Source organism: Limanda limanda, chromosome 16, assembly GCF_963576545.1.
Source record: "Limanda limanda chromosome 16, fLimLim1.1, whole genome shotgun sequence".
NCBI classification, from domain to species: Eukaryota; Metazoa; Chordata; class Actinopteri; order Pleuronectiformes; family Pleuronectidae; genus Limanda; species Limanda limanda.
In genome coordinates this window covers 7,375,156-7,393,280 of record NC_083651.1, presented here as the reverse complement: position 1 = coordinate 7,393,280, position 18,125 = coordinate 7,375,156, and the positions used below count along the sequence as shown (strand labels likewise).

Below are 18,125 nucleotides of genomic sequence, written 5' to 3'. Positions count from 1 at the left end.
GCTTTAAATGTGATCCGGGGGCTGTGAAGCTGATTTATGACCATATCAGAGCGCAAAAGGCAAAGCTATGGCCCTGCAACTCTAACAATAACTGGCAAGGCAATAAGTTCTGCAACCAGGTTACTTGCAGCCATAGCAATAAACTCAATTATGAGGAGGATGCTGTCGGAAAAGGTTGTGCTAGTCGTTTCCTCTACCTTTGGCTGCTACATAACCCATCACCAACATGTGTACAGACAGAACCTGGGTTAAAACAGCAGGAACTCTAACCCTTAATAACTCCTAGTAAAATGGGTAGGAATACTCAAGCAGATATGTACAGTACTGTTTGTGACAGCAGCAATGGATGCAAAGAAGCAAATTTATATGATGGCTTTAGGTGACATCATCAAAAGCTCCACTCATCTTTTTTGATGAAATTGCTCACTTTCAAAAATGTTTAATGCCAAAGGGCCAACAGCTTTTGTTTTGAAAATATCTATTAACTTAAGTCATCAAGTTGCATGTACTCTGAGCATTCATAGAGTAGGGATGCCACAGTGTGGAAATGCTCCCACCACTCAGTGTTACCGATTACACCAAACATTTTAAAAGAAAAGACACAAGTCAGCTGTATGTGGAGCGCTCATTGAGATATTTAACATACAATTTCCGATAAAGAGTATATAATTATGTTTTTAGCACCGACTACCACAACAACCCTGTCACAGAAACGTTATTCCCATCAGCAAGGTGCTGGATGCCTTGTCGCCATTAGATGTGAGGGGTCCTACGACTACAGTGACACTTTTGTACAATGTTTTTTTTCTTGGATAATTAAAAGGTTTAGGTAAGAAGGGGATGTGAATAATTACACACATTCTCAGATAGTCGTCTAAAGATGCCCGATTATTTTCATCTAGATTCATGAATCATTTCCTCTGGAAAATGTCGAAAAATGTCAATGTCGTGATGTAAAGGAAGTGAGAACTAAACGATCTATCCCAAAATCTAATGGGTTCATTCTTGACACATGCCCCTTCCTTCCATCAAGTTACATGGAAATCTGTTGAGTAGTTTTTGTGTAATCCTGCTGATAAACAAACAAACAAATGGACAGACAGGGGTTAAAACCTAGCCTCCATGGTGGAGTATTATTTACTGGAACGTGGGGCAAAATAATAATTTGTTTCCTAAATTATTATTTTGATATTGCCTTGAGCAATCCCTTAACTGCAAGAGGCATTTTTTTCCTGTGATATGTGAAGATGATGCAGAATCCTGACACTGGTACATTAGTGCTGTGCCAAATCCCTGATCTGCAAATGAAGTTGCACGGGAGAGAACATTTTAATTACAACACAACTGCATTTTTCCCTCTTGATGATGACAGAATTATTGTGGGATAAAGCGCTGTCCTAACAAAACCCAGATATGCATCTTCCGCAAGAGAACACTGCTCTAACTAATGACTGGATGCTCACTAAAAAACACAAGCATACAGCCAAACACTGGTTAGTTTGGGTGGCAGATGGCGAGACTGTCGAAGCTACTGGATACTGACGGGACTCAGCATGAACGTTCGCATTTCAATTTCCAAACATGGACAGACTAACACAGACCAATATCAATTCTAAATAGAGATGCATCTAACACAACATAGACAATCTTTCATACGGTGATTTGTAATCTCAGACAAACTGCCATTTAGGGCAGTGTGATAATGTTCATTTCAGTGCATGCAGTCATTCCAATAAATGCCATCACAGTAAGAATAGTTAGGGTTAAGTATATCAAGTCTAAAATGTTTAAATGATGTGAAAGCTTTAAAAAAGAAAAATGCTTTGCAACATGCATCACAGTTTTTCAGGTCACAACTCATAATAATACAAAAGAAAGTCTGTGAGTTACTGGAGGGTCTGTATAATTATATCAAATCATCCCATAGTCTTACTAGACACAGCAGGCTTTTCTTATTTGTTATTTGTATTTAGCTCTGCTACCTCTGTTGTATTCAGTCCACACCTATTACTAAATACCATGCATGATGTCCACATGTCAGATCAAACAATAAGAAGAAGGGTTTTTTCCTGGCCTCCATATTGTCACTGTATCCTCCCCATGGCAATTGTGCTGCTGAAATGTCACTGCCTCAGTTAACACGTCCACTTGCCTCCCTCAGATGAAGTGCACTGCTCCTGGCTACTGGCTACTGGCTACTACGATGATTTGAGTGAAACCAAAACAGCCATAGTGGGATATGTGACGACCTCAGTGGGCTTTGATTGACAGAGTATTACACCCAAGCGATTTGTTGTACCCCAAACAGAAATCCAAAGGTATTTCCTCTCAATTCATCTCGTAAGGTGTCAACTGAAAAATCACATGAAGTCAACATATGAGTCTCTCTATACACATTTACTTCACACACAGTAGAAATGCAGACCATTGAAGGTTGCAGTAATCTAATGGTACAAATGGTCGCACAAATCTCCAGTTACCATTTAGCAAATAGTTAAAAGCATAAACTGTTTCAGATGGATGACATGACGGCTCCAATACAGCGAAGCCAAATCCTCTTTCTTATTGCCCCCTGGTGGCTGGCTTCAATGCAAGTCATGAAACCCGCCTCCTCCATGTTAGGAGATGGAAAATGGACTAAACTAAAAAGGTAAAAGTACACATTACATAAAAAATGTCAGGGTCAATCGTCATGATTCACACCTGAGACTTCCTTGCAATTGGTCTGTCGTGTGCAGCAACGGGACCTCAGTACCGGAGGTCCACACCCAGATAACTACTCTAGAGATGCATCATCCAACTTGAAAAAAAATGTAAATATGTCTCAAGACACAGGAGGAATTCTTGTGACTTTGACTGAATGGATATCCTAAACTCGCCTGCTGTTACTCCTCAGTCACATTCACTGAAACATTTCAACAATGGATGTTCAAATCACACAATTCTCCTTAATTGCTCCAGTGTTGTCGTATCACGTCTTGCAAATCAAACTTATTGTACATATTCCCACTCATCCCTGATAGCATAAAAAAATACTGACAATTTTAGTCCCCCCAACCCTAACTCGCGGCAATGCACAACAAATGACACTCGTCTGTAGAAATAATTTCTATATGGAAAGATCACTTTCCAGTACTCACTCTAAGAGACTGCCTTGAGAGCAGAAATTTTCAGTTGGCAGTAATACTTGAGTAGAAAATTGATTTCAACAAGGATGGCTGGCACGAAGGTCTGAGGATTATCCTGGACTTTTTTCCCCAACACACATAAACCTTCATTGTGTTGGATTGGCACCCTCAGCAATGGACATCTTAAAACCTTCCAACAAAACTGAACCTATCTGCATGGCTGGCTGGAACATGAGAAATGAGTGGGAAAATATGTGTTCCAATGAGCTGACCCTAATCTTTCGTTTAAAGACGTTTAAACTTTCCATCAAAAACTATTAATTTGTGTTCAGGAGTCACAGCTCTTGTACTTGTTTTGATGGTGTGCTGTTTGCAGTGATTGTTTAAAATTTGCCTGCCAAAGTTGGTCAGCCCCACAAGAATATAGAGAAAACTGTTTACCCAACAATCGATCTGCTGGATCTTTGGATATCATTACAACACAGAGTAATATGTCAAGCAGGGAAGAAATATAATGTGAGAGAGCAGAAAAGCATTTGTCCTTGTTGTAAATTGGATCTCAAGGAGCTTGATAGGAAACAGAATGACAGAATAGCTGCTTTTACACCTGCACTGAAGTCTGCACATGTTCCTGTTATGTATGTGAGAATGCACATGTATTGTCTGTATGTATGTAAAGTCAGTGGCTCTGGATAATTTCTGGAACTTCCACTGCCAGCTACAAACTTGAAATATCATTAAGTAAACCCATACTGCCAGATCTTTACCCATATTTACAGGCATTTTGAACTACAGTCAATATCTCAAATTCTCTACAACAACTGGATTACCCCATGGCAAACAGAATATTAACCTTTGTTCTCCTAGAGCCTTTCATAAGACTATTAACAGGGTGAACTTGTGAACACAGAGCTGTTTCTGTGGGCTATTTTGTGGCCAAATAAAGTAAAGGTGAAATTATTATTACACTTCTGCCTTATGCTCCTGAGGGTCTCTTTAAATGCTAGCATGCCTCATTTTCCACAGGCTGTTTGAACCGTCGTCCTCTGGAGTACAAAATTATGATTTTAAGATCAGCTGAGGCAGCCATACCAGACACCGACAGGAACACATTTCCATAAGCTGCTGTAAATCATAATGTCACATGAATGATTATGTGAGGTTAAATTCACAGGGATGATTTGTGATGATACACGTAAGCATGAAACTAATTAAAAAAGATTTTCATTGAAAAATACATTAGGAGGATCACAGATCTGAAAAGGGACAATAGGATGAGTCAGATTCACTCTGTTAAAGAGGATTCAGTTCATCACAAGGAAAAAATACCTTCTGATCTGTTGCTGTACCCTGAGGCTCGCCTATGAGCCGAAACCCATTGATAAACACTTACAGATGCATTAGCCGTGAACAATACAAATTTGCATTGACACCAACTGACTAAGATTTAATGAAAAGTAAAAAACAGAGAGGAGAAAAAAAAGGGCCATAAAATATATCCCAGTCACGTTTTGCTCATGTCATGTCTCGTGTCGCTGGACAATAATAATTACACTTTTTCAAGCAGGCAGCATCCCAAGCTCTAGAGGGCTTGCATGATGGAAAAATGAAACAGCACCACAGGGGATGAGGAGGCAACACTCAATGGTCCCAACTGTGAAAGTGTTTGAGAAATTGCTTTTTACATCTTGCACAGCACTCAGTCAAATCTAATGACCTTCTTCACAAGCATGGAGGAGACCCTGCCTCTAAAATTATCCTTTCCACCTACTGGTTGGCATTTTGATTTCAAACATTAGTCTTTGGTCAAGAAAAAAAAAACAGACCTCATACAAGTGTGCCAAACAAACAATGCTGCTTATGTGATTAGACATTTGAATCCTTCAAGAGCCCAGAGGCTCTGAAAACCTAGAGCTTGACATTCAAATCACAATTATTTCACAGCTACATAATAACGTTCAACAGTTTTCGTTGAACAATTGGACAGTTTTTACACAAATAACCTGAATTACAATGAAACACAGACTTCATGATTCCCGAGTACGAGGTGAATATTTTTTTAAGGCCTGCAAAAATAGAACCTTCCATAATTGATTTGTTGGCTTTCAGTAAGTAATTAAACATCAATGTCGTGAAAGTCCCTTTAAAATAACTGGGGTCATTGCATAATAATATTTGGAACACAAGGGAACAAAAAGAGCTGATGATGGCTGGATACCAGCCAGAGAGGCTTGACAAACCAAATGTCAAATGTAAAAGCGGCAGCCAAGATTTTTTACCAGCACTTGGCTCATAGGGAGCAGAAATATCCAAGCCTGTTTAAGCAGCTACTAAAGCTTTGCAAATATCCAGTGTGTTCTAGCTCATCAAGTTCCACCATGTCTGCCTATGGGACGAAACAACAGCAGAGGAGCTATAGTGATAAAGAAACCGTTGTTATGCATGGATTTAAACTATTCCACCCAGTGAAATGGCAAAAAAAAAGAGAAGGATGGAGGGAAGGGAGGAAGGAAAACGTTTGGCGACGTGCACGTAAATGCTCAGAATATCACTACACAAACATCTCCGCCCCCAGGTGTCACATCAGACAGCTGAGGCGATGACAGGCACTACACCTGCCTTCATGGCCTCCAGGAAAGGTCCGTATGTGATGTAAATGGACAGATAACCTTAGAATTAAACCTAATAATTACTAGTACTTAAGAAATCTTTGTAATGTTTCTTCACTGCATTTCAATCATTACATAAGTCATCTTTCAGTCCACAAGGAAGAAAAAACATGTGACACTCAAAAAACAGGAAAATTTAGACATGGGTAAGGACTTACCTATGCCTGTGCTCGTCATGTCCTCCCTGTCCATGTATGACCACCTGTCCAGACACATGCTTCCCCTCTTTAGGCGAGTCAATATGAGGGATGAGCACATCCTCCAAGCCCAGGTCGAAGCGCTTGTGTTTGGAATTGTCCGGGAGGAAGAAGAAGGCCCCGAAACATAGGGTGATGAAGGCACTGAGAATGAGGAGGAGGATGAACTTCTCGGAGAGCCTCAGCGTAGCTCGGTGGTGCGGAAAGGAGGAGGCACCCGGCGACAGAGTGGGTATCCTGCGGCCCGACAGCGGCAGGAGAGCCGGTGTTGTCATGTTTCGACCGTTGAGATTAATTTCCGTCAGGGAGGGGCTGGAGGCAGGGTGGGGTGGGTTTACAAGTGCTGCAAGAATTGTTGTAGCAGCATGTACCAGCTGGTTGACTTTATTATCTCATCCCTGCGTTGATAAGTCCAGAAACCAAAACGAGCCAAGGTCCCTCAGACAAAGAGTGGCTGGTCTGCAGGAAAAGGGTCATGACGATTCTGGAAAAAATGGAGATTACAGGTAAGGAGTTAGAACTAAAAACAAGGTCTACTGGTAACAACTAAATCCAAAGAACTGTTCTAAACCCTTCACAAAAATGTCACTTCAATCTGATCTTTTTCTAGATACATTTTAAACACCCAACCTCCATGCGAGCCTCACACAGCCAGACCAATCTCCACAGTACAGTGTCATCGCTGGAGAGAGGGTCTGGCTGCTCCCATTGTCATTCTGCTGTGGAGGGGAAAAAATGTTCTGACTTGTTTGTGTTTATTTTGGCTGCGCTAAGCCCAGGATGTAGCGACGGCATCCCTGGAAAATAAGTATCTCAGGGGAAGGGAGACTTATTTTGGAAGAACTTTTGCACGTAGGGAGGCAATCTTTCCTCGTTAAAATTCCCTGCAAAGATCATCAACTCTGAGATCCAAATCTTTGTCAAAAGATGTTCTGCTCGTCTGTTGCAAGCTCAGAGGTTGCTGTTATTTCCTGGGACCAAAGGGGTTTTGATGACACGCGGCCAAAGGCAGGCTTATACCCACAGGCTTCATCCAGTGAGTCCCACTACAGGCACTTAGGCAGACAGTATTCTGTCAGGATAGAGGAGCCGGTGCCCTTTGGACCCTTTCCTTTTGTTGTTATCTCTCAACCTTGGCAGCATGCCCCCTATCACAAGTAGCATCATCTCGCCGAGCTCACTTCTACTGCGCCTCACAAACATAGGCGTGTGCATCATTTAACAGGTGATGGCTGAATAATAAACAATCAAACAACATGTCCTCTCAGAAATGAATAAAAACCTCGGAATTAATCTCTCTCAGACACACAAAACACATAATCCTCTGGCCATGAGAAAGATGACAAAACATATTTTCCAGAGGCTTAAAGTATCAAGGGGGGCTGTGCAGCATCTGAGAGCATCATCACAGAACTGCTGCCTGTCAGCTGGCATCTCTTGCAGCACCAACACTGCAGAATGAAGCTGCTTTCTAGGTTTGATTTCTGTGGCACGATAACACCATCCAAGTCAAGATGAACTCCGGCCAACACGTAAAACATCCTCCTGTCGTCCGCATCCATGACAAACACCCAGCTGCGAGAGAGAGGCAGAAGCTGCACGATGAACACACTGTTCGATCCTTTCATCAATTACCCATGTGGCTGTTTTTTGTTTTTTTTAAGCTAAGGGCTTTATACCCCTGTGGCTGCATTTGTACAAATACAAGGAGTAAATGAGCAGCTTCTCCAAGAGCAAGAGACATAGAGCGAATCAGCTCCTTAAAACAAAGAATAAATTGTTGTAAATATGTCTGTTAATGTCTGTACTTTAATCCAGTAGTTTTCCACTGACTCGGTGCAAGGCTACGATGTCTGGGGGTCTCTTCGCTGAATACCAAGTTCATTCTGTGACAGAGCCCGTCTGTGTGAGCGCTTCAGTCGATTCAAAGATGCTAGCTAACAGGGGAAACGAGCGGCTAACTTACCCAGCTAACGGCGGCTAACAGGGGGAGAAAAAAGGATATTAGCGGTGATGAATAAAAGGCCAGAAGCGCTCAGGAGCGAACACGAGTTTTAAAAATATTAAAATATTATTATAAACGCGTTAAGACTCGCTGACATTTTAGCTAGCCCGGGATGAAGCCTGAGCTGGGGGAGCCTACAGCCCCGCTACGGTGGTAGTTAGTTAGCCCGCTAGCTAGTGGGCTAGGCTGCTAACGCTAGCTAGCTGATGGTGAAGTGACAGAGGCGGGGGTCTCTTGTGTGGACGCCGCCGCTGCTGCTTCTGCTGCCGCTGCATCAACACCTTTTGCACGGTGAAAATCGACACGGTTCCCGGTCCGCCTTTCGCAAGAAGCCGCCGTATCAGGTGTCCTCATGTCCGCAGATGGCCGCACCGCCGTAGCCCTCTCCGGACCGTTCAGCCTCCAGCTCGGAGCCGCACAGCAGAAGCCGAGGACGCGGGGATGATGTGGATGTGTGTCCGCTGTGAGGGACCGCAGCGACGGTCTGAGGGAGCTGCTGCTGCTCGGTGATCCAGCATCCACTACCCAGCCTGCACACTTAGGGACCGTCTGACACGTTCACTGGAACAAATAACGCGTGATAACATTTTTAACATGGATCCAACGTCCCCTTAAATCAGTGATGTAATGCAACGCCTCAGTTCAGCCATCCAATCATTAATATTATTATTTTAACTTTTTATAGTAATCTGCTCATTTACTGTACTGTTTTTATTATTAGGGCCCGAGCACTGACAGGCACTGACAGACAGTGAGGCCCTTTTGAAATTGTAAGGATTATTATTATTTTGCAGGCAAATTAATTGGCTTTTTGAGGGCTTTAAAATGCACAAATTCTTACCAAAATTTGCAGAAAATTTGAAAGTGGTGAAAATTTACGTATTCTGTAGGAATTTTCAATGGGCGTGGCAAAATGGCTCCACGGTGCCCCCCGAGACCCCCGGAACATGTTCATATTGACCTATCTTCACAAAAATCGATACACAGGTGTATCATGACAAGACAAACAAAAAAGTCAGCTACAGTTGCATTAGAAAAAAGCAACAGGAAGCCAGGTACTTGTAACAGGGCTTACATCAGATCAACTTCAAATTGAGACGAGTGTCATCACAACAAGCTGGAGATCCAAACTAATTAAAAGATCGATTTTTCGTCACACGGTGTGACCGTGGCTTGGTGTCAAAGTTTGATTACACGCCATCACACACGCCTTTTATGCTGAGCCGTGAACAAACAACTCCACTCCTGCAGTGACAGTGTCAGTGGTCATAGATCAAAGGAATCTTTATGTCTTGCAAAGGTGACATCTCTCTCTCTCTTTCTCTATCTCAGAATTGGGACATTTCCTCAAACCGTGTAAACATTGAGGTACGGCGAAGGTTCATCGTTCGCCAAAGGAGACGCTGTTGTCATAACTCCACTGTGCATTGTCCTATCACCACCAAACTTCTGTCTCATGATCAGAGTCCAAGCCTGAAAAGCTTTTTGTGTCATTTCATTTGGCTTTCAACATATTCTTCCATTATTCCTATTATTCTTATTGTTCTTATTAGGGCCCGAGCACAGACATCAAAGGTGTCTGGTGAGACCCTATTGAAATTGGCTTTTTGAGGGCTTTAACATGCTCAACTTCTTACCAAAATTTGCAGAAAGTTAGAAAGTGGTGAAAATTTACGTATTCTGAAGGAATTTTCAATGGGCGTCGCAAAATGGCTCAACGGTGCCCCCCGAGACAGCCCGAGACCCCCGGAAGGTGTTCCCATTGACCGATTTTCACAAAAATCAATACACAGGTGTATCATGACCAGACAAACAAAAAAGTCTCTAGATGCAATTGGAAAAACAAAACAGGAAGCCTGCTATTTTGTATTTAGTGGCCATTTTGGCCATATTCCACATTTTTTCTTTGATACACTTGTACCAGGGTTTTCATCGAATCAACTTCAAATTGAGATGAGTGTCATCACAACAAGATGGAGATAAAAACTGACTGACGGATTTTTTTTTAATCACACAGTGTGACCGTGGCGTGGCGTCAAAGTTTGATTACACGCCATTAAAACACGATGTTCCATGGACCATGAATCCTTTGATTTCAGTCTTCCTAGATCAAAGGAAACTTTATGTCTTGCACAACTATTTATTATCTTTTTTTTAAGGCAAAACGCATGCAACACTTCAAAATGCATGTGCTCGGGCCCGCCCAGTGCTGCTTTGCAGTCCTAAAAATTTTAGAAATTGTATTTATTTCTTATTATTCAGGCAAATGAATTGGCTTTTTGAGGGCTTTAATTTGATTTGTTTTTATTCTTATTGTTCTTATTATTCTTATTAGTCTTAAGATTCTTATTGTTATTCTTATTCTTATTCTTAGTAATAGAAGTAGTTGTAGTAGTCGTCGTATTAGTAGTAATAGTAGTATTAGTAGGGATGGGGGGGAAAATTGAATCAGTTACAAATCGCGATTCTTGTGAATGACGATTTTAAATCGCCATGCTGCATCCCAAATCGATTTTTACAAAAAAATATATATATATATGTATATATATAATATATGAATATGATATAATATAATGAATATTTTGTAATCGTTTGAAAGTGACATATTTCATTTAAAAATAAGCAATGCACAGTCAAAATATGCAGTTTTCAAACTTTTTGTATTGTGATATGCAGTAATCAGTTCATTTACTATAGTTTTTTTATATTTAATGTGGCTTTCAACATATCCTTACATTATTATTATTATTGTTATTATTTTTATTATTATTGTTAATAGTAGCAGTAATATTTCTTCTTATTTTAATTATCCTCATTATTATTTTTTCTGATATCATGTATCATATATGTATTGGACCAAAAGAGTTTTTCTCATGTGTTTGAAAGTGACAATAGGTGGTGCACAGTTTCCAAATATGCAACATTTTTAACTTGTTGTATAAACACTAATGAACATGTTAGTGATGTAGAAGTTAAAAACAACATGAAAATTGAAAATGCATAAATGTCGGAAGACAATATGTACAGACTGATCCGTCTGGGGTTAGGGTTAAAACTTACACAGCATATGTAAAAAATCATTTACACAAACAATTAGCAATCAAATCAAACATTTAACAATATTGAGTAAAAGTCAGGTGTGAGTCTTATACTGTTGAAATTGATGAAAGTGGAATAATGATTTTTTTACCTTCAGATGAATGTATTTGTCATGTTCAGTACGACTGAGTCTCGTGAAAATATACTCTCCGGTTGTATGGTGGAAAATGTATCCAGGATCCAGTGTATTCAGAAATTAACCCCTACCTGACTCTCTGCTGCTTTAATTTTGACACTTCTTTTTGAATTGAGTCTCCTAGGAGTCCCTCAACTTTACAAATGTGTGATACAAAATCACTAAATGACACCATACATTCAAAAACAATTTCTGCACCATTAAATTGACCTGAATGCAATCTATAACAAAAGTCAGTAAACTCAAAACAGTTTCCCTGTGGACAGTTGACCTTATGATGGCCGTAGGTAAAAACCCTGAACAAAAATAAACCTTAAACAAAAAACAAATAATTATACATAAGACCACAAGGACTGCACAAGAAAGCGACTAAATCAGCTTATATTTGTGGTGTTGTGGCAGCTTCATGCAGCAGTACACTGCTCTATTCACCACACAGAACAGATCTATACATCATGAAGTGCAAAACTGAATAATCTTATCAAATCAAACATGAGCTGGGTTTCCAGGAAAGACACAGTTTATCATATTAGGGCCCTGGTGTATGTCAAGAACTTTATTTCCTCCTTTTTTTTATGACCAACGACAACGAGTGCTCTGTGTCCGTTTTCAGCAGAGAGACTCGTCTGAAAAAGAGACAGGTGTCACTTTGCTTTCAGGAGCGTTTCTTCCACTCTCAGTTTTCCCTCTGCCTCGGCCAAGAACACGCTCCCAGCCAGGTGCACGCTAGGCTTTCTCCGCAAGTGACGGGTGTAATTTGTTAAACCTCAGTGATGACACTTCTCCTGCTGCTGAATAGCTGACTTTCCTGTGGTGTGACTTGGGCGAGGGCCACAAACCTGGTAGAGCGAGAAACTGTTCAAGGCCTCGCCACAGACAAAGGTGACCGACAAAGGGAGTCTGAAGCCACAGGAGTGCAGTTGTTCAGGCTCTCTGCACAAGGCAAGAACATAAACATAAAAACCCACACCTGTCACCATAGGTTCATATTATCCTGAAGTGGATGACTGACAGAAGCAGAAGGTCTGTCTGCCTGAGCAGCAGAAAGGAAAAAAGTACAGATTAACCAAGAGATGCTGCTGTTGAATATTTAGTATACCATGAGAGCACTGCAGCTTCAGGAAAAGCAGCAGTGTTGGCCATTCGACAACAAGTGTTGGTTGGATTCATGGAGGAATTTTCCCGACTTTGGTGATCCCCTGACTTTTCCTCTCATGCCACCACAAGGTTGATTTTCCTGTTTCAAAGATGCTTGTTTTGGCCACTGTCCATGCTTGTCAGAAGGATAACATAAAATCTAAGAAACAGATTTCCTCAAAGCTTGGTGTAAGGACAGGACTTGGGCCAACTAAGAACCCATTCGAATTTAAGGCAGATCTGGAGCAAGGATATTTAGTCTTTAACATTGTGAGAGAGGAAGTTCTTTGACATAGAATTATTCACGGACCTCAGTGAAAAACAACAACAAGAGACAACAGACATTTAGAGAACTCATAGTTAGGAGTGTGTCCAATTTTATAGGCATCAAAATGGTTTATGACTAAATTCCATCAAAACGAATGACTCGTGAACATCAGCCTCACCTCTGGCGCTAATTAGCAAAAATGTCCATGTTAAACTCAGATGGTGAACACAGTATCTCATCACTGCTGTATTTAGAATTCAGTTCATAGGACTGCTAGGCCTCTGTTAGCATGGCTGTAGACTTTTAGTGTTGTTTAAATAAAGGATTTAAAGCTTTGAGGACAACAAACAAAACTTCTTTCACTGTCACCACACATTTTTGTAGAATTTTGTATTTCGTATGAAGTGAAACATCTATGATAAATGTAAATTCATCTTGCATACTTTTCTCTGCATCAAATGAGACAATTACTTGTAACCGTTTGAAAAGCAGGGTCGTACATCTCATCCTTTTGCCTTTCACTGTGACCGCTCCATGGTGAATAAGAGCTTGGCAGGCACTTAGACTGCTCTGTGATACTGTCACCACACATACCAAAGTGAGCTTTTCTCTGACAGATAATCTATCCACATATAAAGTCAAGCCACGAAGACAGTCCTAACATTTTTGCTGAGTGTGGAGACAGCCGGGCAGCCAGCTGAGTCCATCAACTGGTCCTTGAGCTGCCACAGGCCGTCGGATGGCTCTCCAGGGCAACAACAGGACCACTGAGGCGTCCGATTTACAGGACACCCCTCAGTGAGTGAATTAGTGGCCGTGCTGCGGCCTGCAGTGTCCTAATCACTGCGAAGACCTCCCTTCTGATGGGCGTCACAGTGAGTCACCCTTAGCAAGGAAGGGTGATTGGGTTTGGCAATGTGGGTGCAAGGAGACTCACAAGAAAACTCCAAAAGAGCTGAGCAGGGACAAAAAACGCCCGACAGCTTCCAGATCACAGCCGAGGAGGAGGATGTGCGGAGCTGCGAGAAGGGAGATGTCCTTCGACTCAATGCATCTGTGATTACCTTTTTTAGAAGTATGGACTGCTGGACTGGAAATAATTCATCACGGATTCTTCACCCAAAAAGAACAACCCTGCAAAGACAAAACTCTCGTTCTGTATGCTTTTGTGGAAAGTGCAAAGAATGAGCAGAAAACCAATCACAACATGTTTCTGCCTTGGCATCACATAAGACGTCATTTTCCAGCTGCCTCACAGAACCAACAGCTGCCTCCTGTCCTTCAGCTCTTTCCTTGACAGAATGAAATGGTAAATCATGACAGTTTCAACACTGTGCATGATGTGCTGCAGCAGTGCATCTGAGAGAACACGTCAGTCGGTGGGAGACAAGGTCGACTACAACCTCTGGCTCTGGTGGAAAGAAGCACATGTATGTGTCCGTAAAGGGAATGTGTGGGTAAGTGTGTTTCTAAAGTGTCAATCCCATACTCTGGTGGTAATAACTGCATAGAAGTGTCCCTGTGACCGACTCTTGACATTCCAGTTCAAAGTGCAATGCAGTGACATAAAGGATGATCATGATTCCCTGCAGAGAGTGTGGCATGAAGGGGAGATAAACTTTGTCCATGCAAACGAGTGGAGCATGTTTCTTTGTGCAGTGTTACTTATCTACAGAACAAACCCTGTGGTACAGTTTATGTTAAAACCAACTTCTGCATTATTGCAATTCGACTTATTTGAAATAAAGACTTTAACACATAAAGTTGATATTTGTTTTGATGCACATTAAGTGACTTTCTCCGCACCTCATAATAGATTTCACAGAAGTGGATCAAACCTTTTGTATTGAGTCTGTGCAGGTGCGCTATCGAGGTCCCGCAGACACATAAGCTCGACCAATCGCAAGTGAGTCTCAGCTGTCGGTCATGATGTTTCACCCCATTTTTAAAGGAGGAATCTAAAATAATTGGTAATTTGCTGCAAAGCTCCAGACAGTACATTACATTTAGAAGGGAATCATACCTTAATACCAGTCATCATTGAATGAGATCAAATATTTGTCCGTCAATTTAGAATAAACCACTGAAATCCAATGAGATGAGAAACCTCAAATCAACATTTCTGCATGAGACAAAATCGACCTCATAGGTAAAGGAAACAGGACATGAAGACATTGTATTTAAACATTTTAAATGCATATATAGGACAATACATGGAGCAGCTGGAGTTATATGAATTTGAATCTCTCTGACCCACTGAAAATGCGACCATCACTGCTGCCACACAGGCTGCAGGTCTGGCCGACACCAGACTTTCAATATTTCATATAGCATCTTCATTAGTTCATCATATTTATATTGTTAGAGAAACATTCTGAGGTGAGTCAGGGGAGAGAAAGAACAATATCTAGTTCAAAAAGACAAGGCTGCAGAAGTCTTTCTGAGCAAATAGCCTCAGAAACTCACATTCTGGCCCAAAAATAACAATTTCAGCCACAATGTTTGTACTTTTCTGCTATTTTTATTTATACAAATCAATCTCCTATATTTAGTGTCCAGTAGCTGTGTTAGATATAGTTGTTATTAAGTGTAATGCTGTTTCTGTGTAGCTTGTCCTTCATCAGGATCCTCAATGATTTAATGTCGAAATTGTTTAAAAAAGTTGGACATCCGGTTTAAAAACCACGGGGCTCGTAATTATCCATCAGCAGTGCATGAGAGCTGGTAAGAACTCCATTTAGAGCCCAGTAAGTGTTTTAGAGTCATAATAACTGAGGCCTAACATCTTGCTTTTTGTCCCCAATAGGAAGACAAGCCCCCACAAGGATTATTTTAAAACCATGGGGCAAATCTGTAGGACAGAAACTTAAGCTTGCAGTTGGATACATTTATTTTGAAGGAGGCCGTCAGAGTTTTATTGCTTCCTGCAGACCTAAGCATAACTAATATTGTCTATTTCTGTGTCGTACAGATGAAATTAAATGAACATTTCCTGGGATTACAAGACAGCTCTAATTTACAAAAGGGTCATTTGTATTCCACGATTACAAATACAAAACCTGTAAAGGAGAGAGAAAGAAACAAAATAACACCGTAAAAGAAGGATTCGTTTTTCTTACATAACTTTCCCCAGAAACTAAAGCCTGTGATGTCTGTGAATTATTGACTCCACAGTAATTAAAAAAAATAAAGATGAATTATTCACAACTCAATACACAGGGATTCTGAGACTTGAACTGCTGTGACAGTGTGTGTTCATAACGCTGGAGCCGGAGTGAATTTCAGGTGACCTTTAATGTATGTGTGTGTGTGTGTGTGTTGCTGTGACAGTGATGGAAGCCGGTGGTGCTCTCTTGCAGCCGGGAGATTAAGTGTCTTTCAAAGCGAGGATGCACTGAGGATCACAACACTGATGTAATATGATGCTGTGTGTGGGTTACATGCATCTCCGTCATCAAACCTTTATGTCTCTTACTTTTTTATACGTGTTGTACGTTGGTCCAATTTATAATGAGTGGGTAACTACACCATTTAATCCAGTTTTGACCAATGTTTGGAACATTGACATGTGCCTCATATACCCCTTTCAAACAGTGCTTTCTATTGAAATCATTATCGTGCCATTTAATAATGATATCATCATGACCATACCATATGATGACACATTTGTTCCCAATAAGCTGCAGGAAAATTGGTTTCAAAACTTAATGCATTGGATCATAAATTATTGTTTTAGATATGTATAAACTTTAGGTCCTGTATAAAGTCTTGTGGATCATTTTATTTTGTTTGAAAGATGTTTTAAACTGTGCTTTCAAATTTGTATTTGGCCTGTTTTGTTTTTTACAACACCTTGAATCTACCTCTGTGTATGACAGGTGCTTTGTAAATGACTGATTTAAGAACAGTTTCTATCACCGGGACATCAGGTTTCTAAACTTTTAGTCGTGTCCAACAACCGTCATATCTGTTCACCTGGTGGTTTTCACTCATGCTTTGTAAATGTGCAATAACTTATACATAAACATATCATGCAGTTTAAAGTCGTCATTACATTTGCTTCCTCAAATTTTACCATGCACCTTTGTATGCATGTAGGATTTATAGTGGTATATTGTATTTTACTTAAAATTTGTTATGTTAAGTTCTTTCTACTTTGCTTTTATTTTATTCTAAGTTAATTAGAACTAGACTCCAACACCTTTCATTGTACTGTCAAGCCTGTGTTAACTTGCACATGACAAAATTAAACTTGAAACAAAAATGTCTTTAACTGTAGCATCAAAGAAAAGATGCATGACGTCATTTTCTGATTTCTTCATGACATCGCTTGTCATATGACATCAGATTATGAGAAATATTTTTTCTGATTCTGAAAAGTCTTGAAAGATGTGTTTTTCAGACCATATTTTTTGTTGACCTTTCTCTAATCAGCTTCTAAACTTAATCATAAAATCTCCACTCCAAGATACAAAAATCAAGCATAATCCCCTCTGACCTCAGGGAGGAGACTCTGGTCTTCTGGATGTTTCAGGCTCAAGACTGAAAACGAATGATGACTCCTCATCAGCTCTGGGGCAGCTTTGCAAAAGTCTCCGAAAGTCAATATTTGGGGGCTTTTGAAATAGTTCTTTCTTCAATCTGTATTTGTTTGTTTTTCTTTATTATGTCTTCTCTGTCTTTTTTACTTCCCTCTTCACTGTCCCATGTGGTCCTTCTTAACTTCTGCTTTAAATGGACTGTGGAATGTTTGTTTGCATGAGACAAAAAATGAATAAATACAGTAAAATGCAGAGTTAGTATTGATTTCACATGGGAAATATCTAATTTATAAACAACCGGAATTAATGTATAATGCCGAATGTGATAAACCACATTTACACACGCAGTGTACAATGTTCCCAGATAATTCATAATATGTAAAAAAATATATATATAAGATAAAAACAAAAAATGTGCTGTTGGTGATGTGGGAATCAATAAAACCACAACTTGTGTTAAGTTATAAGAAATCATTATAATTATTATTCTTATCATATGTTTTCATGTGGCTCTATAGTTTTTACTCTTTCCTTGTAATGTCCTGTGAGGATGCTGAAAACAGAAATTACAGGCTCTTCCAGTGCTGCACGTGGAAATATAAAAAGCACCTAAGATAAAAGATTAAACATAAGAAAAGACAAGTCTCGCGTCTGAGACAATATTGTATCATGATCTCTCAATTACAAGCTACATTACTCCAGAGCTCAACGGCGGGTGAAGGAGGTTTATGAGATCTGGCGTGAGTTCTTCTCTCTGGGGTGCACATGAGTACACTGTCATTGTTCAACTCAGTGTGTTTGTATGTGTGTGTGTGTGTGTGTGTGCGTTTGTGTGTTCGCCAACCCAGTAGCTACAAGTCTTTTTAAAGTAGGGAGGAAGTGAAGAAAGTGAGAATAATATAGTATAAATAATAAAGGTATGGGTTTGATACACTCCATCATCTT

The 18,125-nt window shown here is 40.3% G+C and overlaps 1 protein-coding gene across 1 annotated transcript in view; it reads right to left on the bottom strand.

The window, feature by feature from the left end:
• Window positions 1-8,506, bottom strand: part of man1a2 (mannosidase, alpha, class 1A, member 2) — a 117,066-nt gene extending 108,560 nt beyond the window's left edge. Inside the window, exons 1-2 of the mRNA XM_061088913.1 lie at window positions 8,281-8,506; window positions 5,956-6,478 (exon numbers count right to left, since the gene is read on the bottom strand). Coding sequence (XP_060944896.1) covers window positions 5,956-6,269 — 314 coding nt within the window. The 5' untranslated portion in view covers window positions 6,270-6,478; window positions 8,281-8,506. The remainder of the gene's footprint in view (window positions 1-5,955; window positions 6,479-8,280) is intronic.
• Between the last annotated feature and the right edge of the window lie 9,619 nt (window positions 8,507-18,125).